This window comes from Aulonocara stuartgranti (assembly GCF_965226115.1).
Source record: "Aulonocara stuartgranti genome assembly, chromosome: 6".
NCBI classification, from domain to species: domain Eukaryota; kingdom Metazoa; phylum Chordata; class Actinopteri; order Cichliformes; family Cichlidae; genus Aulonocara; species Aulonocara stuartgranti.
Genome location: NC_138944.1, coordinates 16,683,061 through 16,705,522, shown reverse-complemented (window position 1 = coordinate 16,705,522; position 22,462 = coordinate 16,683,061). Strand labels below are relative to the sequence as shown.

Below are 22,462 nucleotides of genomic sequence, written 5' to 3'. Positions count from 1 at the left end.
CCAAACAAACACATTTTTCCCAAGTGTGTTTAATAAAGCTTTCTTTGTTTATATTTAAGTTTTCCAGCCAACTTCTGTGGAGGAAACAATGAAAGGAAATAGTTCTTTTTAAGGTCCCAACAGGGGAGTCTTGGACCACATATCTTGGACTGAATTTTCCTAAGAGAGACACCGTTCTTCTAACTTTCATGTTCATAGTGGGTTCAGGCAGCTGTTGTTGTTTGAGCAGTTGTTACCTTATGCATTTGTCCCTACGTGCATTTGTCAGCTTGTCAACACGCAGTGCTGAAGATACGTACTGCAGCGGAAACTGCAACAAAAAGCATTTGTCACCTCAACAATTCAAAATATAGTCACAAAATTTTACAGTTGTGCAGCTGGGGCCAAGATGAAGGTCGAGTTTGAAGAATAGTGAGTCAAGGTCATAAAATGTAAGCAGGCTAGTTGACACACAGACTTTTCCCACTTCATTCCTCTGTTTCACTCTGGGTTTTGTAATTTTTAAATTAATAGTGCAATTTGCATCTCCCCCTTTTCTTTATCTGCTGTATGAACGCAGTTGACGATTTATTTTGGCACACCAGATACATCTTATAGACATTTTATTAATATAGTGGCAACTCCCCACAGGAGGTATTTTTATCCGATGTGTAAAAGTACATTTTTAAAGGTGGGTTTTGTCTGTCTCACTGACATCTGCCTATCCAGTCTTAATTCTAGCCCAGGACTTAAAGCAAATGAATGCCACTCGTGACAACAGCAGCAGTTAAATTTAGATGCAGGACAAAGGTCTGGCTATAAGTTTGCAACAGTTTGTAAAACTGGCACATAAGCTTGGAGCTATTCTGGAAAGTTCCCTCCTTTTTCTTGCTACTGCTGCTGACCTTAACTTTAAAAACAAAACTGCTGCTCTCACAGCTTTCGAACAGCGACAAGCCTAGCAGCCTAATACTGTAAGTCAATCACCCAGTAACTGAGTGACGTATGTTTCACTTCCTTTCTCTGTTATTTCTGGATATATGTGTTTGTGTGCAGAACAATAAACTTCATGATGCGGCATTGTTAAGAGGAAATACTGGCCCACTGGCCACGGAGATGTTTGTACCTGCTACAGGGCAGAATAGCTCTGTACTGTGAAGTGTGTAGAGTCAATATGGAGTTACTACCTAGTAGATGTTTTGTTGGGATTTGACTGTCAGCCCAAGAGAAGCAGACGCCCTTCATCAATGGCCACTTCTGAAAGAAATAACAAAATTCTCCTTGATTTGGTGCAACAGCCGGGTAACAACTTGTGTGCTGACTGTGGAGCTCCTGGTGAGTACACTTCAACAGACTCAGGTTTAATTTATAGATTAGCACTGATAGATTTTTATTTATTTATACTTTTTTTTAACTTTCTCTCCAGAGAACATTTTATTTACCTTATTTCACTACGTCACAAGTGGTAATAGACGGCCCATCTGACTGAGTCATGTGCTTTATTTAGTTAACAATATTGTGTCCAAAATATTATTTTATAACCAAGTAAAACTGTAATAAGCTCTCAGAAGGGGAAGAGAAAACTGCTGTATAGGGTGGTATGACCTTATTGTTCCTCCTTTTTTCCACCACTTTTCACCTTCACTGTATGAGGACAGTTAATACAGTGTGTACCTATGTGAAATGAAGACAGAGGTAGTGCAAACAGTGCTTTATACGCTTACTCTTTCGCCTGTTTATCGACTTTATAATTGTGCAGAAAAGAAACACTGATTTTTGCTTTATAATCTTTGTACATTATGGTCATTAGGCAGTTCATAGGACTACTTTTATTTATTTTTTTTGCACTGTACTTAGTTCCTTCTTATAAAATAAACACTGTGATCACTTTTTGCTCGCAGACCCTGACTGGGCTTCTTACACTCTCGGCATCTTTGTGTGCCTGAACTGCTCGGGGATGCATCGTAATCTGCCTGCAGTCAGCAAAGTGAAATCCATACGGCTGGATCATTGGGAAGATTCACTTGTAGAGGTATTAATTATTAGCATGAATTCATATGATTAATTATTTATTCATGTTCTCTTAAATTTAGACATTTTCCTTTTATTATAAAGAGGGTGTTGGATACCTTTAGATTTCTTTGATTTTTCACTCCCCCCAGTTCCCTCTGTTATTACTCCGTTACCTCCAGATTTTCATTTTGTGCTTCATTTTAAAATAAATCCTTCTAATTTGAGTCTGTTCATCATGTAAACAATATTATCTTGTTCTAACCTTTATTTTTAACTCTCACATTATGCGGTTTTAGTTCATGCAAGAGAAGGGAAATTCTGCTGCCAAAGCTATTTTTGAGAAGTGTGTCCCGGTCTTTTTCTACCAACCACAGCAGAAAGATTGCATGTAAGTGACTTTCACTGCATTTGGCACCCATTCATTTCATTAACTCAACGGAAGTGGGAAGCAAAGACAACAAACGGTTTGTTTAGTGAATGGGAGTGGAGTAGTCACGTTTCTCAGGTAGAAAGAGGAACAGCAGAGAAGTGTAAAGGCTCAGTGACAGGTCTACACATTTTCACGGACTTGTTTGTTTTCAGCGTTCTTAAGGATCAGTGGATCCGTGCCAAGTACGAAAGACGGGAATTCACAGGAGAAAACATCTACTTTCAAAAAGTGTACAGTGCAGGTAATTATCCTCGCAATATTTTTAATTAAAAAAAAAGAAACCTTCCCCCGTCAACAAAACATTGACAACCCAGCATTTGTTTTCCCATCAAAGTCTAACCTGCAGTTTATTTGCTTCACCTCTTTGAACTGTTTGATACTCCAGAACTGTTTGAGGCAACACTATGGAAGAAAGGCAAAGACAGTAAGCAGTTCTTTAAAAGCACCTTCCTGCTCTCACAGAAAGACTTCACCCTCAGATACTTCATCAAAGAGGATGTGAGCAGTTCTTCAGTCATAAGACCGTTTAGTTTACAGCTGTATAAGCATTCTTCAGTTGACTCTGGCCAAATACCTCTTTTTCTAATCTTCCTCAATCATCTCATTAAAACCAAGTCCAAGGTTCCCAAAGCTGTCATCAACATGAAGGATCTGAATGCAGTCTTCCAACCAGAGAAGATCGGTCATGCTACCGGTTTGCAGATCTCCTATGTGGATGATGAACGCTCAAAGAACCTTTTTGTGTACCACGAGGACGGGCAGGTGAGGGCATCTTCCCAGATGTATGCTGCATGCTCTTTTCCATCCCACATTCATAGAGTTATACCTTATTTGAGACAATTACTCTTCCTGGCAAAACCTATGTCTATGATCTCTTATAGGTGATTGTGTCTTTTTTCAATGCTATTCGGGCAACACGTTTGGCATACCTCCTGAAGAAAAACCCCACTCTTCAAGAAAAAGACGTGAGACAAACTTTCATTAGGTCATCAGCTATGTAAACCCCTCTTACTTCAGGCTAGTGATGTCTATCCTCAAAAAGCCGCTAAGTAAAATTATACAACCTCAAAGTCATACCTCATACATCAAACGTTTTCTGTAATTAACTACATAGAACTTTCCAATTTAATGGCTTTCTGTTCAAGAAAGTGTGCAGAGGTTTCAAGGCCTCGACCGAAGCCTTGTTTAATGTTCTTTTTAAAGTTTCCGCTCATATCTGCAAGTCTTTGTTACTAATGCCGCAGCTTTTGCTCAGTGATTGTTTTAAAATGACCTTTCACACCCAAGAAAGTTGCTGCTGAACCACAAGTCTTCTGTTTTTAGTACCACGTGTTTATATAATTTTTTTTTGTCTTAGCATTTGAGAAAGCTCCTTTGTCTTTATTGTACTTAATATACACTTTAAAACTAGCACAGGCAGGATTTATACACTTAGGTCCATAAATATTTGGACAATGAATTTGTTTTTGCCTCTGTACACCACAACCATGGATTTTCAACCAAACAGTCAGGCTATGATAGAAGTGCAGACCCCTAGCTTTATTTTAATTAGTGTAACAAAAAAATTAGTATGAACTGTTTAGGAATCACAGCCATTTTTATACACAGTCTTTTCAAATGCTCTAAAGTAATTGGGCAATTGACTGAAGAGCAGTTACATGGCTAGGCGAGGCCTTGTTATTCCATGAACAAATATATCAGATGAAACATGATGCTACTCGCGGCAGTTAAATTCAATAATAATTTCGGTTTGTTCTCTCCCCATTTAAACACATTACATTTAATGTGCAAACCCGCACAACGTCAGCACGGTTGAATCATTCTGGTTGTGAGCTGCTGCTGTTGTTCAGCTCACAGTATTTGTTGGTGTTTCTTTGCACAGTTAAAACATCAGCTAACAGCACATTGCCTGAAGGAGGGATACATGGAGAAAACTGGTCCGACGGTCTGTGAACTATCCAAAATTTTTAACTGGATTTACTGGGTCTACTTATTTTTAGTTTAACTGCCTGGCTAATTGGATTGGTGTGTTTATATGTGTTTTCAGCAACGGGAGCCATTCAAGAAGCGCTGGTTCACGCTGTGCTCAATGAACAGAAAGCTTCTATACTTTAAATCTCCACTGGTAATGAACAGAGATGAAGAACAGAGATCTTTGTGTTGCTCATATCTTTGTGAAAATGAAACACCTACATAAATAAATGAAACATAAAAATTTGTCATTTTTTTTCTTTTAATTGGAGATATTAAGAAGTTATTCTAATGCTCATAAAATACAATGAATAATCATAATGATCCTATTTAGTTGTACCTTGTTTATTTATACTGTTAGGATGCTACAGAGCTGGGTGCTGTCTTCATCGGCACAGAGAGCCACGGCTACTCTGTTTCAGAAACCAGCAGCCGCAACGCGAGGGGAAGCCGGTGGTGCTGCGGGATCTCACTGGAGACTCCGGAGAGGCAGTTTGTTTTTATGTGTGAGCAGGAGCAGGAGCAGAGCGAGTGGATAATGGCTTTCAGAAAGGTCATCTCTCAACCCATGACACCAGAAGACTACTCTAGTAGGAATTTGTTGTCCCGTGTGTTGTTAAAATGCATCAACTTTGCTCCTTTGGTTGTCAAGCATTCCTAATTCTTTCTCTTTGCGATATTCAGATGAGGCCAACCTGAGGAGAGGAAAATGAATCATTTCCTTTTTTGCAAGGAAATTAAAATACCGTTTGGGGACAGAACAGACCTGAAGCTTTTCTCACAAAGACGCGCCCGAACCTGTGTGGCTAGAAACATAATTAGAGACAGGACCACAGACCGACTAAGGCGCTTACTGTCTGCAATGTGGAGAAGCTACTGTCACCGTAGAGACTTTGTTTCTCTGTAAGATCCACGCACATTAAAAGCAATGTCTCCTGATTTTGATGCACTTTTGTTGAAATTAATGTCAGCGTTCTTTTGTAATACATTATAAAGTCACTGAAAACAGACATTGTATTTATTAAAATAAAGACTGAAATGGCTATTTTGTAAATATTTTTGTTAACTTTGATGTACTTGGATACTTTTTTGTGTTTGTAGCTGTCTGTGAATTTCTCAAACTCATAATTTAAATACACTTGATAAATAACTGCTTTCTTTCTTTTTTTGTTAACCAGTTGTTGGGGAACATGCTGGCTTTCTTCCTCATCAGTAACATATGTGCAGCTGGGCATTTTATGAGGCATATGTGCCTCTGTTGAGATGTTTTGATTTTAAGTAGCGGGTTCCATCAGGGCTGATGGGAATACCACAACAACCACCAGGACCACATATCACTGTTTATCAATTAGTTTACAGTAATTTAGCTGCTAGCCTTAAAGAAACACTTACTTTATGCTCCATCTCTTATTAAAAGCTGTTTTAATAGTATTATTATTTTAAGTGAACATTTCAATCTAAAAGTTTGATTCTTCCATACACAAGGATATGCTAAAGGCTTAAGAAAGTGTACCAGAAAATCTTCTGTTTTGACAGTTTTGCAGTACAGAGAAACTTTGTGCAGTGTGAAAGTCCTGACCCATCCCAAGGAGCCAGACTTTCTTTTTTGTGGTCTTGAGTAATATTGTTCTCCAGACTTTTTGAAGTTTTTCTTTGGACACTGGCTGCTTTTTCACTCATGTTCAGTCAGCTGCTTGTACCTGACAAATTAGCAAAGAGACCATTTTAAATTGTATCTTTAGGCACTTCATTACTAGCAGCGTTTAAGAAAAACACACCATTTGTTCCCATTTCTCTAGCTGGGTTTGTGAAAAATGCCAAAGTTACAGAAGACATAAAATAGTCTCCAAAAGTTGATTCTGTTCATCTGGACGTAGCATTTTGTGGGAGAAATGTTTCGTCACTCATCCAAGTGACTTCTTCAGTCTCAGCTGACTGCAGGTTTCCCCCAATCTTATAAACAGTACATGTGCATTATGACTGAAACCAGCCCACTGAAGGAACAATGGGGTGCGAGGTCAGTTTCTTGATTATGATTATGCAAATTCTCATGACCATTGATCAACAACCACTGATCAAAGAACACTGATCAATGGCCATGAGAACCATTCACAGAGAGTTGGGGAATGGCTGCAATCACAGCATTGTAAGATGGTGAAAGATGTACCCTTAGACCCCCTCCTCGATTCAGAGATGGTCTTTCCCTTTTCACGTAAAAGTGGGGGAACCTGCAGTCAGCTGAGACTTAAGAAGTCACTTGGATGAATGACGAAACGTTTCTCCCACTGAAAACACTACGTCCAGATGAACAGAATCAACTTTTGGAGATTTACTTACCTGGATGATTGAGAATGCATCAAGATGACATAAAATAGTATTTTTGCATCAACAAGGTGATTACCAAAGAGCTAGTGGCCAGAAGCATGACATATTTCAGAATAGTGTTCAGTGTGTTCTTAGAAAACTGGACATATGGAGAACAAAAGAAGTGCCAGGTCTAAAAAAAAAAAGCTATCTATAGCAGATGAACTGTATCTGAAAGTCATGTTCTTAAGAAATAGGAGAAATATCAAGCAATGAACTGACACAGGATGTGAGAGATACACCTGGCCTTCAGTTGATCAATCTACCTTTTATTGAAGCTTCATCAGAAATGGTTTCAGTGGAAGGGTGGCTGTAAAGAAGCCATTCTTAAGGAAGAGAAACAGGGAGAAAAGGCCGAGGTTTGCCAAATTATGCAGCCTGGACTGGAAATCAGTAGTGATGGAGTCTTATGGAGTGTGGAATCCACCTTAATGCACACAAGGGCAAAATAGCCGAAAGCATCTCAATAAACACCCGATGTCCTTAAAAAAAAAACTAAATCACCCCCTGCAGTATAAGGTAGAAGTCTATTTCATAGTCTGTGTGTGTGTAAGAAAAGAAATAACTCAATCTTCTTACCATAAATCTTATTCTGTCTATGTATTACGCAGGTATCGCCGCTTGACTTAAAAAAGAAAAACAGACCATAACCGCCACTCTTTTAATACCTCAGACTTGCACGTGCTGCTTTTTCTTTTCCTCCAGATAGCGCCTTTTGACAGAAATTCAAAGCTAGAGGAAAAAGTAAGATCTCTCACTCCACTCCAGTTTCCCAGTACTAAAAAAAATATCGCAGATAGAGCTCACACCTGTCTTAATTCAAACCCGCAGATTAATGCCGCACTTCTCGGTCAAGTACATGGGGGATAGTTTTATTTTTATTTTTTTACATGACTTTTTGTTTTGTTTTTAAGTGTTGCGCGAGCTCATCTCGGCTTTACGCACTCAGCTGACCCGAGGAGGGGCGTGGCCGACAGCTAGCAGCCGATGGTGTTGTAACAGTCAAGTTTGTGTGGTTATCTGGCTGTTCGTGTGAGCTCCCTGCTGGCTGTGTGACAGTATGCACGGTAGAGTACAGTAAGAAAGAAGAACAGCGTTTTGTAGGGCTCTCTCTAACCGTGTGGAGTTTGCGTTGAAGCTGAGCAGACGGGGGCTGAAATGCGAACGTAGCTGTTAGCAAGCGAGCCAGGCCGCGTAGAAGTGGCTGGCTGTATCCTTCATCCAGACAGACAGGAGCATAAATGTTGCACACAGACCGGTCTGCCGACGTGGTTGACGACGCCGGGGAAGATGCGCAAAGACGTGAGGATATTATTAGTGGGAGAGCGTAAGTAAGGCTTTAGATAAAGCTGTGTTTGCAGTGTGTTTGTTGACTGCAGAGTCAGCCTTTTAGTGCACACTTTGAATTGCACTGCTGCTGCCAGACAGCTGGACATGTGATGCTGAGCAGTGTCTTCATCGCGATGAGCTCTGTATTTGTTTCAGGCCACTCGTTCTGCAACTGCTTTATGCTTTAGAGGTCTGTATGTGTTATTGGAGCTTATCTTGGCCATGCTATCCCCCACTGTAGCTTTTTAGAGCAGTTAGGCGGATAATTTCTTTTCTATTATTCACCTAACCTCAGTTTACCACTTTGATGGTGAACACTCTTGATGGTATTGCAATCTGATTGCCCTAATTTCACATGTACTCTACAGTATACATGTGAATTCACTGCACTTTGCATCTATCTATCTATCTATCTATCTATCTATCTATCTATCTATCTATCTATCTATCTATCTATCTATCTCCTTGAAAGTTGGGTTCTATCAGGTAACATCACAGCCTTTCAAGCATCTGAATTATTGGAATGTGATGGGCTTTGTTTTACACGTTGGGGTTATGTCTGTGTTATTTTATCTGATATCTGACTGGTGGTCATCTTTGAGTTTCAGAAGAGGTGCATCCAGTGATTGGCAACTTTCTCTTTGCACAAGAAATGACAGACTTCCAAAGTTGCTCCCATAAAGTGGGACATCTGGTGTCCTCAAAAATGAAGGCTAAAATTGATGGGTCACACATCTAACCTGTATTTTCTTAAACATCTACAGAAACGTGTCTCAGTAATAATAATACATTATGCTTATGAGTAATGAGGGTTTGCTAAACACACTAAATATGTCTCCTTCTCTCCATCTGCAGCCAAGGTGGGGAAGACCTCTCTCATCATGTCACTGGTCAGCGAGGAGTTCCCAGATGTGGTATGAATGCATTCCTGTTTTGCCAGAAACTTAATCACTTAATAATTTAATGTTACTGTACCCATCTGGGATTAAACGTGCCCACTATTCACCTTATTTTGCATTGATTTGACTGTGCTATTTACGCTCTGTAGCCAGCTCTAAACATCTCTGTATCCCAGGTTCCCTATCGAGCTGAAGAAATTACCATACCGGCTGATGTTACACCGGAGAGAGTTCCCACACACATTGTGGATTACTCTGGTATTTGAAGGAACATTACTTTGTGTGTGTGCGTGTGTGTGTGTTTTATAAATAAAGAATTGGAGCATCCTTGTTTTACTTAAGCAAGCTCATCTTCCCTCCACAGAGGCAGAGCAGACGGATGAGCAGTTATTTCAGGAGATTTCCAAGGTGAGTCTGTGGATTTTGCTTTGCTCAGTGAAAAGTTTTCGGGTTCATGTAAAAGCTTAATGCTTATGTGTTGATCTGTCCTGTAGGCAAATGTGATTTGCATTGTCTACGCTGTCAACAACAAGAAGTCTATAGAGAAGGTGAGCTCCTCTGCTGCCAGAATTTCCATATTTAGTTTGTATATCAGCTGAACTGTATAATATGTAAGACTCTGGTGTGACAGCGTGATACTAAAGAATTGGGTATCATGTCTCTCTGAACTGAGAAAATCTTTTATCGTATCTACTTGTGTTTTCATAGGTGACGAGCCACTGGATCCCCCTCATTACAGAGAACACAGACAAGGACAGCAGGTACATACAGAAATATTCTGGGCTTTTGTTTTCCACCAAATATAAGAAGAGAGTGGGATCAGATTCTCAGTTTGTGCAGTTGTGTGTGACAGGACAGGCAGCTGCAAAATATTAGGTCCTGTAGCAGGAAGCCAAACCTGGTAATTTTCAAGTAGTGGTTAATGTAATGACCTACACTCCCAGGATGATTATTTGGTTTTGTTTTTTTTTTCCCCCTTACAGTGTCTTCACTCTAAGCAAAAAGCAGCAGTAGAAGTGTCACATTTCACACAAGCAGGTTCACCAAAAAAAGAACTGATATGTATACTCACTGGTCACTTTATTAGGTACACATTGCTAGTACTGGGTTGGAGCCAGTCAGAACTACCATAGCTCTCCCTGGTGTAGACATTCCTCAGCGATTTGCATCTTGTCATTATGGCGTCACACAGTTGCTGCAAATCCATCATGTGACTCCTCCCTTTCACCACATTCCAAGGGTGCTCTATTAGACTGAGATCTAGTGACTGTGAAGCTTATTTGAGTGCAGTGAACTCAGTGTCAAGTGTTCAAGAAATCAGTTTGAGACAATTTGAACTTTGTGACTAGAAGCAGCCAACAGAAGACGTGGTCATAAAGGGATGGACATGGAAAAATACCCAGGTGGCTGAAGTGTTTAATCGATGCTCAGTGGGTACTAAGGGGCCTAAAAGTTTGCCAGCAAAATTACCCTCACACCTTTACATCACCACCAGCGTCTTTGGTCAGCGGTTGCTGTTGTTTAAGTGCTTTATACTGTTGCCTTTCTGCTGATGTTTGAAACACTGGTAATTCTACTCTGACCTCTTGCATCAACAAGGCCTTTTCATCCAAAGATCTGCCAGTTTTCTCTGTAAACCCTAAAGATGGTTGTGTGGGGAAAATGCCACAAACTAGATTCACATGTCTAAATGCATGGTGTTCCTGCCGTGTGATTGGCTGATTAGACATTTGTGTTAAAAATAATTTGAACAGGTATACCTAATAAAGGGGCTAGTTGGTGTATATCAAGCAGTTATTGTCTGTTAATCACTTTGCTTTGTGGTGTTGACATTTTCAGGGTTCCCCTGATCCTGGTGGGGAACAAGTCTGATTTGGTGGAGCACAGCAGCATGGAGACCATACTTCCCATTATGAATCAGTACAGTGAGATAGAGACTTGCGTTGAGGTGAGACAGTCACCACTCTTATTGCTGCCACCATTTCTCAACAATAAAACACAGAATGGCAGATTGCAAGAACAATCATCTGCTTAGATTCAAGTATTTAAATAGTTTGCTTCAGACAGTGGACATCAGTACATTCTTCTATTTTGTGCTGAACCTAAAGAGGAAGAAACACAACAGAGTTAATAACAATTAATTACAATGACCTTTGTGCAGAAACTTCCATCTTTACAGGAACAAAGAAGAACGGCATTTTTTTTCTCTTAATAATGACATCCACACTTTAGCCATTGTTGCTTTTAAGGGATCTTAACAGACATGTCATTTAAACAGTTAAACAATTAAAGTCTTGCGGATGTTAATATAGAAACAGAGTTGCTGCAGTGTGATTGGCTAACTTGATATTTAAGTATAAACTAGGGAGGATAACAGCCTAAAGATAATCTTTGCCACTTACAGTATATTGACTATTGTTGTCTTGCTTGTAAACACTGACCTAATTTGGCCTGTTGCATTTGTGTGAGTGATGCCTTTTGGTTCCCTTTTTTAATTCTTCCTGAAAATAGTGGTATTTCTGCATAAGTATTTAAATCTAGGAAGTCAAACAACTGTAAAGGGTCACGAGTTTAAGCCATAACCTGTTTAGAACTTTGAATTCAGCACGAATTCAACTCCTCGATATGAAAAACCAAAAAACCCTCACCAGTTTCTACCAAGTTTGCTTTCTGTTGAAGTTAGTTCACTACCTCCTGACACCTGTGGGGGTTTTTTTCAGTCTGTTAATTGGACCGGGCGCGCCGCTCAGACAGATCACGTGTGTTAATAGCCTGTCTGGCAACTACTTAGTCACCAAAATACACACACACACACAGGTAGGTAAATAGGGATGACCCTTTGCTGACTGGACTGTTTGCTCACAGTGCCGCATATAATACTTATGAGATCAAGAAGCCTCACACTGCGTATTAATGGGGCTTTCAAATGAACCACTTCGATACCAGAACTGCATTACAGCACTGAACATAGTGTCTGTGTGTGTGCACATGTGTGCACATTTTCTTCTTCCTTGTTGTTTATAGTGTTCAGCAAAGAACCTGAAGAACATCTCCGAGCTTTTCTACTATGCTCAAAAGGCAGTTCTCCACCCCACTGGTCCCCTCTACTGTCCAGAGAAAAAAGATGTAAGGATAAATGTACACTACATGACTCTTGAGCTGTTTAGTGTTCTGAGTTTGTTTTGCATTAAGGGCTGGATTTGAACTCTTAGCAGAACCTGCTTTTGTTTAAAGAACGTTTGATGTGTGTCCCTGATTTTTCAGATGAAGCCACTTTGTGTAAAAGCTCTCACTCGAATCTTCAAAGTGTCAGACCTAGATAACGATGGTAATCTCAACGACAACGAGCTCAACTTTTTTCAGGTAAACTGGTTAAAATAGAATATCCAGGCGGTCTTTATTGTTCCCTCCTTTCGGTGGGAGACGCTGAGCTAATTCAGATAACAACATTTGCCTGTCTGCCCATAGCGGACGTGCTTCAACACCCCGTTGGAGCCTCAGGCGTTAGAGGATGTAAAAAATGTGGTGAGGAAGAATTTAATTGATGGCGTGTGTGACAACGGCCTCACTCTTAAAGGTAGGAGTGATGGGACGTATTTCTGATGCTTATGTATATACAAGCTCGCCTCACAGTGGGATTCCTGAGATCTATTTATTTTTTCCTCTCCAGGATTTTTGTTTCTCCACACGCTGTTCATTCAGCGAGGACGCCATGAAACAACCTGGACAGTACTCAGGCGATTTGGATATGATGATGACCTGGAGTTAAATCAGGACTATCTCTTCCCTCCGTGAGTTTTACTTTGACATCTAAGCAACTAAAATCTGCTCCTGCTCTTGCACCTCATTATATTTCCATTCGTCTGTTGGTTTGTGGCACTCTGTTGAATCATTTCCTTCCGTATTTGCTTGTTTGATACATTTTGTAAATATGCTTGCATTTATTTTATGTGTTAAATATGAATAAATGTTATTTCTCCCTCTCTAGGTTGAAAATTCCCCCAGACTGCACTACTGAGCTCAACCATAATGCCTACCTCTTCCTCCAGAGCGTCTTTGACAAACACGATAAGGTACAGTCCTGTATATCTGGTTCTGTATTTATGTTGGCCTTCACCCTGATGAGACACAAACAAGAAGTTGCTGATTGACATTTAGGAAGGCACTTTCCCACAGTCAAGTGTGACCACCTGCTGAGGTGTGATGTAACTCCTTGCAGCTGAGGAGGGATTGGCAGGGAGAATTAGCCATGAGGTTAGAAGAGTCAAAGAGTGAAAGTGACAGCTTGTGTCAAGATCTGCTTTCTCTCATAGTGATTAGTGTCCTGCTGTGAATGTGTGCCTTCAGTCTGTCATGTTTGTTTTCTCAGGTAGAAGTGACAGCCAGCCAGCTTAGGCCATTCTTTTTCTGAAGTCTATCAAACTAGAGCAGTTTGTTCAGTGTACATTCACCCACAAAATCCCACAGGAAATTATTCCTGCCACGAGCACCCTGTTCGTTATTTAGGTGTAGCTGTACACAGTAACTGATCCTTGTGTCTGTTAGGACCGTGACTGTGCCTTGTCACCAGAGGAGCTGAGGGACTTGTTTGATGTTTTTCCCTACATGCCCTGGGGGCCAGATGTCAATAACACAGTTTGCACTAATGACCAAGGCTGGATCACCTACCAGGGGTATCTCTCACAGTGGACGTAAGTAGGCATTAAACTGGTGTCCATGTTTATTTGTTTCTGCTTGTTGATTGCTCCGATTGACTGATCAGCCACAACAATAAAACCACTGACACCTGTACAGAAACCTTTGAAACTGGCATTTACAAGGACACAGTGTAAACCAAACATATCCCTAAAGTAATGTTCCTCCCCGGTGGCAATGGTCTCCCACTTCCAGTGCTTTTCACCACACTCTAAAAAGCACTGACAGGAGAGAGCATAACAAAGAGTCCAAAGTTTTCATGTGGCATCTGAATTGAGTAAGCTATCTGCAGGATCTGTCAGGGAAAGCCCAAATAATAGAGGTCCCACCCCACAGCACTTACAACCCTACAGCCAAATTCTGATACAGGAACGTCCTGTGTCCTTGCCCTGATGGGTCAGGACAATTCAGGGACACAACGAAGAACTATTTAAATAATAAACTGATGATTTTAATATTGTCATTTAAATATAAAATAATATTAGTTACATTACTGTATATGAGTTCATGTGTCTTAACTTCAGCTGCCTTTTGTTCAGGTTAACAACTTATCTGGATGTCCAAAGATGTTTGGAGTATTTGGGGTATCTTGGTTACTCAATAATTGCTGAGCAGGAGTCCCAAGCTGCAGGAATTACAGGTAAACTCTACCATGTAATCCTCATTTAATCACAAAACTGTTTTAAGAACAGTTAAATGGTGTAGTTGACTCTGTTGGACTGTGCACAGCAGCTGTCTGAACTGATCCTCTGGTACTTGTGTTTGTATGTGGTTTCCTTCGTGCAGTGACCAGGGATAAGAAGATTGACCTGCAGAAGAAGCAGACCCAGCGCAGCGTCTTCCGCTGTAATGTTTTTGGAGACATTGGCAGTGGCAAGAGTGGCTTCCTACAAGCCTTTCTGGGTAGAAACCTCATGGTAAGCAGAACTAAGCACCAGCTCAGCCATCCACTACACCAGCATTGCAATAGCTATAGAATGAGCAGTGCACATAGGCATGCAGTAACATATTGAAGAGGTATTCAGAAAGGTGTTTTGCATGTTTGTGGGGTGTATTATGTGAGAGGCTTAGATTCGGCTGCCTGAACTGGATTTCAGGCTTTGCCATAAACATGTTTTGCTTTACCCTGACTGACGTGTTTACTCTGAGACACAGCAAGTATCAAAAAAAAGTTCCAGTAAAAAGGTTTATTTAAATGCCTTAACTCTGTACATTTGGGATTATGTCAATATATATATTTTTGCATTGCTGCATGTATTGAAAATGTCATTCACATCATGTTTTAATTAACGCCAGATCCTCTTCTGTCTTCTCAGCGCCAGAAGACCATTAAAGAGGAGCACAGATCCTACTATGCCATCAATACAACCTATGTTTACGGCCAGGAGAAATACCTTCTCGTGAGTATCAAACACACTGCTTTAATCATTAATGAAAACACATGACGGCACATATATCTTCTATCCTTGCAGTGTGGACACTGTCTTCCAGGCAGATTTTTTTTTTTTAACATAAAGTTACTCTAATTATTTCTCATATTGGGCACTTTAATGTAGCTCCTATACTTTTATTACACATTATGTATGTGCTGACCTTCAGTAACGGTACAAATACATTTTGTACTGTGCATGTACCGCTGTGTCTTGTACGTGAGGTTGTCAACTGTGATCCATGAAGGCCAGCCCAGCTTGAGGTTGGCTGTTCTTAGCTCGCTCTATGTAAGCTTCTTATCATGCTCGCCTAATGCTTTTGTCAAGCCAGCATTTGTACTTGCTTAACAAAGGCATTAGCACTGCTGTGCCTATTTTGACAAAGTGCAAGCACAGTTCATGTGCTGCAGGGATACAGAGGAACAGTTGTTGTAAAGTTGTAGGCAAAATATCAAATACCATAGCAAACTGGCTTCTTTTAGATGGCAACATTTAGCAGATGAAACTCAATAGTTGAAATTGTATTGATTTGCACATTGACTGCACTGTTTGTTTTGACACTGGTTAAAGGACCTTTAAAAGGTTCACCCTCCAGGGTGGATTCCACTCCCTCTGTCCTGGCATCCATAGTGAAGCACAACAACCCTGTTTGTCTTGGCACTTATAGGCAGCTGGAGAACAAATAATTAATGAGTGTGATTCACTCTGTTGTCCTTGGATGGTTGTGTGCTTCTCATCACTTTGGTTTTCATCACTGTGGGTTGGTTTTTAAACTGGTTAGATACTTACTGTACAGTAGTTAACTAAAAGTAAGTATCTATCTATCTGACTTTGACCATTTTCCCTCTGTAATGTCATGTGCTTGTGCACTTCTGGGTTGCACTGGTTCTGCTTACAGCACAGCTGCTATTTTTAGATCGCTCCCTGTACAAATTCCTCAACTTGTGTGTCTGCAATTTCATCATGGACATCAAACCTGCACTGAGACAAGACATCAATGTCTGTGTCAAACAGAAACAACAAAGGTCTATGGGGCCCTCTGGTGATCTGGTCATCAGATCTGGAGCACAATGAATGCTCATTTTATTTGTTTTTTGTTTTTTTGTTGTTTTTTTTTCACTTGGTTGCACTCATTAACTTGGCTAGCAGGGTAAGACAGGGACACACAAAGTTGCTGGTCTAAGGGAAACCAGCACTTTGTGTGTCCCTCACCAATGCACTGAAAACACATTTTCTTGTACACTTCTCACTGTGTACGGATTTGTGTCCCTGCAACTTTTACCCTAAAATGAAATTCATTCCAAGAGTTGCTGTTTCCAAACACTAGATGAACTCCAACGCACCTCCTAGACACACAAATTTTAAAAACTGGAATTCTAGGAAGCAATTGAAAAATGCCAGCAGCACTGCCGAATGAGATCACATTAAACTGAGTCAAACTCAGCATCTAACATAAAGTCCACACACATTCTACAAACTATTTAAGCAACTGTGACCACTAGGGATGTGCCACCTTGAAGTCAAATTAAAGGAACTAAGGTTCAAACTCAGCTGTGTTCCTCTAGCTTAGTGGATTTTAATTAAGAGATTTAGAAAAGAGAGTATTTCCACTTTAACCACTTAATTCTAACCACCTTACCTCTCCAGCTTCACGAAGTGTTTCCTGACTTCGACTACCTGTCTGACTCTGATCTGGCCTGTGACATCGTCTGCCTAGTCTATGACGTCAGCAACCCTTACTCCTTTGAGTACTGCGCCAAGGTTTTCAAGGTAAAACTGTTTTTAGTGTTCACATTGTACCAAAACACAGATGTTTGTCCACTTAAAACAAAAGACCACCACAACCATAATCATTCATTAACGAGTCTTTCTCCTTCAGCAATACTTCATGGACAGCAAGACGCCATGTATGATGATTGCAGCAAAGTCAGACCTGCCAGAGGTCAAGCAGATGTATGGCTGCAGTCCTCTGGAGTTCTGTCGGAGGCACAAGATGCCCCCGCCTCAGTCTTTCACTTGTAACGCAGCCTCAGCACCCAACAGAGACATCTACACCAAACTTACCACCATGGCTATGTATCCGTAAGTATGCAGAAATTTGAAACATCAACCTGACTGTAAATGTGATACTTTGTTACGAGTCACATTTTCAGATTAGATTCCCGAAAGGGTAAAAAGGTAACTAAGAACATAGTGAATTGTATTTAATTCAGAGAAATCCAATTATTTATTAGTGCTAACTGAAGTTATCCCACTTAGCTGTCTTGTCTGTTATTGGAGGGCATTGTCTGAGTTTTAATTGAAGTGCAGCTTTAGTTTCGCAGCTCTGAGATGAGCTTAGCTGACAAATTAGAATGAGAAGATTTGTGGAAAATATGTTTTTCTTCATGATATCCTGTTTTTATTTTTTCTATTTATATATTGTTAACCCTTTAACTATGATATAAGGATATGATGAGTATAAATCATCACCCAGAAGAGGAAGATTTATATGCATTTATTAACTGCAGATGTAATCTCATAGTTTTCTTGTTTCCTGCAAATGATTACATAAATCCTATATTATTTATGTTTGGTAATTTTTATTAAAGCTGTTGGTGCTGGATGAGGTTTTTAATACAATTTAGAGCATTCTTTATATCTCCCTCGGGTCTGGAAATGCGGACCGACAATATAGTCCTCTAAATCCTTCGCTCTGGCTCCAAACATAAGTTTTAGAGGATGTTGTGGTCTGAGGTGATGAAGTAGCTGAGTCACAGTTCTCGTTTGCTGCTGTAAAAGGAGGCAACTTGCAAAGTTTTAATTGTGTTTCCTGTAGTCCTTGAGGATTTTCTGCCCTTTAAGACCCAACTGTAGAAATAAATCTGATGAATCATAGAATACTCCCCCCCCCCCCCCCCCCCCCCCCATATGGTTAAGATTAGTCTGACAGTTTAAATACAGAGCTGTACTCTGTGTAATATTCCCAGGTCCCCTCTGGGGATGGTCCTGCTGTCTGCAAGTGTCAGTATTTGTCATCATGCGCCTCACTCGACACGCATTAATGCACTTCACTGGTCTCTGGACATGTTGCTTTTAGTCTGATGCCACTGTGTTTTCCACTGTGGATACACGGGCCTCCTGCTGAGCTGTAATAGTGATCTCTCCCTGAGCATCACACTCATGCCATCAGTCAGGCTTCACTTTACTGTCAACGTAAATCACCTCGCTGCACGTTGTGCTATTATACGATTGCACAGAGACTTTAATCTTGAGGAGGTCAACTTTATTGTCTGAGATTCAAGTGTTTAAGCTGGAGGCGCCTCCATGGCCAATGCCTTTTCTAGTGACGGTTTCAGGTAGATTGAGATTTGTTTTTTTGCTTTTATCACTGTTTCTGTTTTCTCAGGTTTCTTAAAAATTCTTTAATTTGCTTGAATTTTCTTTTCTTTGTTTTTGTAGAAATAATATTTAAAAGATCAGCATATTAGGTAACATTTTCTTTTTCTCTCAAAAGGAGAAACATTTAGCCTTTTATCAAGCTGCTTCTCTTGTGATCTGAACTACACTGGAGCCTTTTAATGGTGGCGGCCTCTTTCAGCTTTTAACTTTGTTTTTGTTTGTCGTATGTGTCCTGTTTGTCTGTATGTTTGTTGGCGTGTGTGCGTGTACGTACCCTGTGTCTCTCCTCAGCCACGCCCGGCTGCGCTGCATGTGCACTTGTAACCGGTGCACATTCTGCTTGTGTCAGAACTTCCTCAACTCTGAGCTGCTGCAGACGGTCAGGGCCAAACTCTACGCTGTCGTACTCCGAAGGTCTCTTACAAACTTCTCTTATCTTTGTTGACGTGTTGGCGTTTATCATTTTTATGTTTTTCACGTTTTCATTCTTAAGCTGCTTTTTTTTTTCTGTGGCATCATCATTTGTAACACAGCAGCAGACCCGGCTGGTTGCACCAAAGGGACCAGTTCTTTCCCGTTAATTCTTAATCGCCAAATTCGAGGATGGTGGTGAACCTTAACTCATCCATGCAAAAACCTCATATCCTCATTCCTATACAAATGTACAGAAAATATTCGATTTGCTCAATATTAGTAACTTTCCTCTGGAGCAACATGAGCCTTCAGTGTTGCTGTAGATCTGTTTAAATGCTTCTCACGGCATATATGATGCTTGCTTCTGTCTAATCTGATTTTGTTGAAGTTCCAGTCTTTCATACTTTATTTCTTATACTGCATTTATACTGCTGTTCTGTAATGAAGAATAGAAATGCCATTAAGTTTACTCGCTTTCCCTCTACAGTCCTTTTTAGTTGTCCTCATTTTGCTCATTCTGTTTTTTCATCTCAATCTTGATATTGCTTTCTTTTTTTTATAAAGACTTCATCATCATCATTTTTTTCCCAGTGTTTGACTTCAATCTGATTGTCATTCTGTTGGTATCAGCTTTGCATATGTCACTGTGCCTCAGCCGTCTCATCTAACAGAGTTGTCACAACTCATTTCTGGTCTCGCTGTCTCATGCATCCGTAACTATAAACCTCTAAGTCCCTCATCTGTTTGACTGGCTTTTGCTTCAGCGTCTCAATATGTCACAGCTCTCTGCTTGTTCTGTCATCCGCTCATCAATATTTTCTCAATGTTCATTTCTATGCGATCCTTCTTTACAACTAATGTCACTGCTTATTTGATCTGTTTGTCACTTTTATTGGAAAGTTGAGAGCTAATCGGGGAAGAGAAATAGTTTAATTTTTGTTTCGATGTTAAAGAGGATGAGATGTCTGTGAGTCACTTCTGTCCTAGTGATGAATTATCTGTGATCCTGTTCACACTTAGTTTTAAAATGCATCATCTTGGGTGATCAGTCACAAGTTGACGGCGTTAAATCCAGATGTAATAACCCAACAACAACACACGAGTCACTCAAACAACCTGCCCGGGTTGTCTGGGAGAAACTTAGCCGCATGTCTTTTGTAGTGTAGTTTCCTACTTAAATCAGTTTAACTCAGTGGTTTTTCCCATGCTCATCCACCACAGGCGTACCGGTCATATAGTCAGTAACACGATGTGAGTTAAATCGGACACCATGAATACACATGATGGCGACAAATGTAACTACATCTTAGCTGTTTTAACCCAGTCGCACAAAAATGAATTTTAAAGCCAAGTGAAAACAGGGTTGTATGATACGGAAAATCAGTTGTTTTTTTTGTTTTTTAACTCTTTACATATGTCTCTACACTCTGCATCCCTCTATTTAACAGACACGTTAGCCAAGCGGACCTGAAGAGCTCGACCTTCTGGCTGAGAGCGAGCGTTGGAGCCACAGTGTTTGCAGTGCTGGGATTCGCCATGTACAGAGTGCTGCTCAAAACGCGGTGATCCTTCAGCATTCAGTCCAGCCCTCACTACCCGGGGTACATAAAAGCTAATTTGACCAGTCGGAAGTTTTGATTTTCCTGTTTTCATTGAATTAACTTTATGGAAAATCACTCATAATTCTGTTGTTTAATAAGCCCCGTTTAAAAAAAAAAAAAAAAAAAAAAAAAAGATTTATGTGCAAATAAGCAAACATTTAGGTTTTGTTTTTTTGCATTTTCATTTCTGTTTCTCTTTGGGGACGATACAAAGAAATATTTAATTTTCTACCAAATGCTAATTTGCTCAATCTGTCCTGTGCAAATAAAGATAATATATTTATATGAAAAGAAACAAGGTTGATTAGTCATACTGAGTTACGTAAAAAGCTATTTTTTTTTTGGTTGCTTGCTGATATGATGAACAATTTAGTGTCACTTTCAGTACGATAAGGCTTGTGATGTGTACCATATGCAAGTAATTCTTTAGAAGAAGATGTAAATACTGTATATAGCGTAGACTATGTGTACGTTTGATTTATTTGTGTCTAAAAGGCCACTTTTGAGTCACATTTCAGCACTGACTGCAGAGCTATTAACAGCACAATCTTTCATCATTATCACCTGGCAGAAATGAGGATTTCCTTTAATGGCCAAATGCCTGGATGCACATTATTTTTTTTAATTTTATTTTTTAAATGTTTGCTTTATTTTTTTTTATTTTTTGTTGCTACCTGAGCGGATCAAGATTATATCAGTGGAAGTGAATGTGTGAAACGGAAGGTCTGCTGCGCTCTCTCATGTCTTCCTATGTTGGTCACTTTACATTTTATCTGTATGTATGCAAGTACTTGTCATAAAGTTTGCATGCTTCAAACTTTTTGATGACAGTTCAGTGTTTTAAGAATTATTGTAGCCCAACGTCTTCACAGCTTCTCCTCATTGCTTGTAAAGTCCCCAAAATCGAGGACTCGCTGATCTCTCCTGGTTACAAAAGGTGTAATAATTTTCTCTAGATGCTCATTTTCAACCACATGCAGCTACTTGCTTCACTGCTTGGTTTCTGTATTCATTCATCCCTGCCTTTCCAAGAGTTTACATTGAATAAATATATCTGAACAATGTGGTGTACTGGAGTTATTTTATTCAAAGATTTTCTTTTTTTGAAAGTTGTTATCTCCCGAAGACTCCGTTATTTATTCACAACTAATTAAATTATTGAAAAACAGTAACTTTATTCATGCTTTTATATTCAGGATGTTTACTACACTATTAACTTTCCTCTTGTCCTCTTCTGGGCCTGTCTTTCTCCAGATTATATTCGGTATGCAACAATTTGGAAATAAGGTTTACCTTAACACAAGAGGGCAGCGTTGCTTAAAAAAAAAAAAATCTCCATCAGTGGCTAAAACCAGATTGTGAGCCATACAGTCTGATTCTGACTCAAGACTGTCCATGTTTATATTTTTATATATATACACACACACGGTGTTGCGGTTATCGACATAATGTCTTGGCTTATTAAATCCAGTTTTGCTCTTCAGCAAGTGGTCCTCTCCCTAAATTGAGAACAACTCATTCTGTGCAGTGAAATACAAGTTAGAATTAGTGCTCATCATTCTGACTCATTTATAATTTAACAGAATTATAATGATGAAAAATCTCTGCAGGCTTTTTTGGGCTTTGGTAAAAAAAATTTGCGTATTTTTTGTAACTATTTGGAATAACTTCATGAGGAATGTGGTGGAGGGCTTTTCTCCCAGAATGTTTTAAAGTGAGACCCAGTACTGTGTTAAAGTAGCATCTCCCTACACCCCAGAAGAGGCTTAAACTGAACCATAATTTATCCTAGATTTATTAAATAAGAGACGCTGAACTTCTGAAGTTATCTTCCAGACCTCTGGAAAATGTATAAATCCTTTGAGATGTGTTTAGCATCATAAACTGCATAAGGACAGAAACCAGAGGTTGCTGGAAGTTTCTAAATAATGAAGTAGAGCTTCTTGGTGAATTTGA

At 39.8% G+C, this 22,462-nt stretch overlaps 2 protein-coding genes across 4 annotated transcripts; both read left to right on the top strand.

Moving 5' to 3' along the window:
• Positions 1–1,204: 1,204 nt before the first annotated feature.
• On the top strand, positions 1,205–5,543 carry LOC309708102 (arf-GAP with dual PH domain-containing protein 2-like). 2 transcript variants are annotated; one of them, XM_082535867.1, is made up of 11 exons: positions 1,205–1,314; positions 1,881–2,011; positions 2,289–2,380; positions 2,575–2,663; positions 2,808–2,920; positions 3,038–3,184; positions 3,304–3,387; positions 4,305–4,367; positions 4,470–4,547; positions 4,755–4,983; positions 5,078–5,543. In XM_082535867.1, exons 1-11 carry the CDS (start codon positions 1,227–1,229, stop codon positions 5,104–5,106), a joined length of 1,143 nt encoding a protein of 380 aa, XP_082391993.1. In that variant the 5' UTR covers positions 1,205–1,226; the 3' UTR covers positions 5,107–5,543. The 2 variants fall into 2 exon arrangements, with proteins under 2 accessions (XP_082391993.1, XP_082391992.1); XM_082535866.1 differs by having other exon boundaries at positions 2,808–3,184.
• A 1,983-nt stretch (positions 5,544–7,526) lies between these two features.
• Positions 7,527–21,568, top strand: rhot1b (ras homolog family member T1). Of its 2 annotated transcripts, XM_082537211.1 has the most exons (20): positions 7,527–8,084; positions 8,942–9,000; positions 9,162–9,243; positions 9,350–9,393; positions 9,480–9,533; positions 9,694–9,746; positions 10,825–10,933; positions 12,010–12,111; positions 12,250–12,348; positions 12,454–12,562; positions 12,656–12,776; positions 12,974–13,058; positions 13,531–13,676; positions 14,220–14,320; positions 14,467–14,597; positions 14,997–15,080; positions 16,758–16,880; positions 16,990–17,192; positions 18,783–18,905; positions 20,354–21,568. In XM_082537211.1, the coding sequence occupies exons 1-20, from the start codon at positions 8,048–8,050 to the stop codon at positions 20,469–20,471; spliced, it is 1,983 nt and encodes a 660-aa protein (XP_082393337.1). In that variant the 5' UTR covers positions 7,527–8,047; the 3' UTR covers positions 20,472–21,568. The 2 variants fall into 2 exon arrangements, with proteins under 2 accessions (XP_082393337.1, XP_082393338.1); XM_082537212.1 differs by lacking the exon at positions 18,783–18,905.
• The last annotated feature ends 894 nt before the right edge of the window (positions 21,569–22,462 follow it).

Excerpts from the sequence above, each read along its gene's own strand:
- LOC309708102 (XM_082535866.1), top strand. The coding sequence starts at position 1,227 with ATGGCCACTTCTGAAAGAAATAACAAAATTCTCCTTGATTTGGTGCAA. Across the intron at positions 2,381-2,574 it reads CCACAGCAGAAAGATTGCAT|CGTTCTTAAGGATCAGTGGA; the intron begins GTAAGTGACTTT and ends GTTTGTTTTCAG. Across the intron at positions 3,185-3,303 it reads TGTACCACGAGGACGGGCAG|GTGATTGTGTCTTTTTTCAA; the intron begins GTGAGGGCATCT and ends GATCTCTTATAG.
- rhot1b (XM_082537211.1), top strand. The coding sequence starts at position 8,048 with ATGCGCAAAGACGTGAGGATATTATTAGTGGGAGAGC. Across the intron at positions 9,001-9,161 it reads GCGAGGAGTTCCCAGATGTG|GTTCCCTATCGAGCTGAAGA; the intron begins GTATGAATGCAT and ends TCTGTATCCCAG. Across the intron at positions 9,534-9,693 it reads ACAAGAAGTCTATAGAGAAG|GTGACGAGCCACTGGATCCC; the intron begins GTGAGCTCCTCT and ends GTGTTTTCATAG.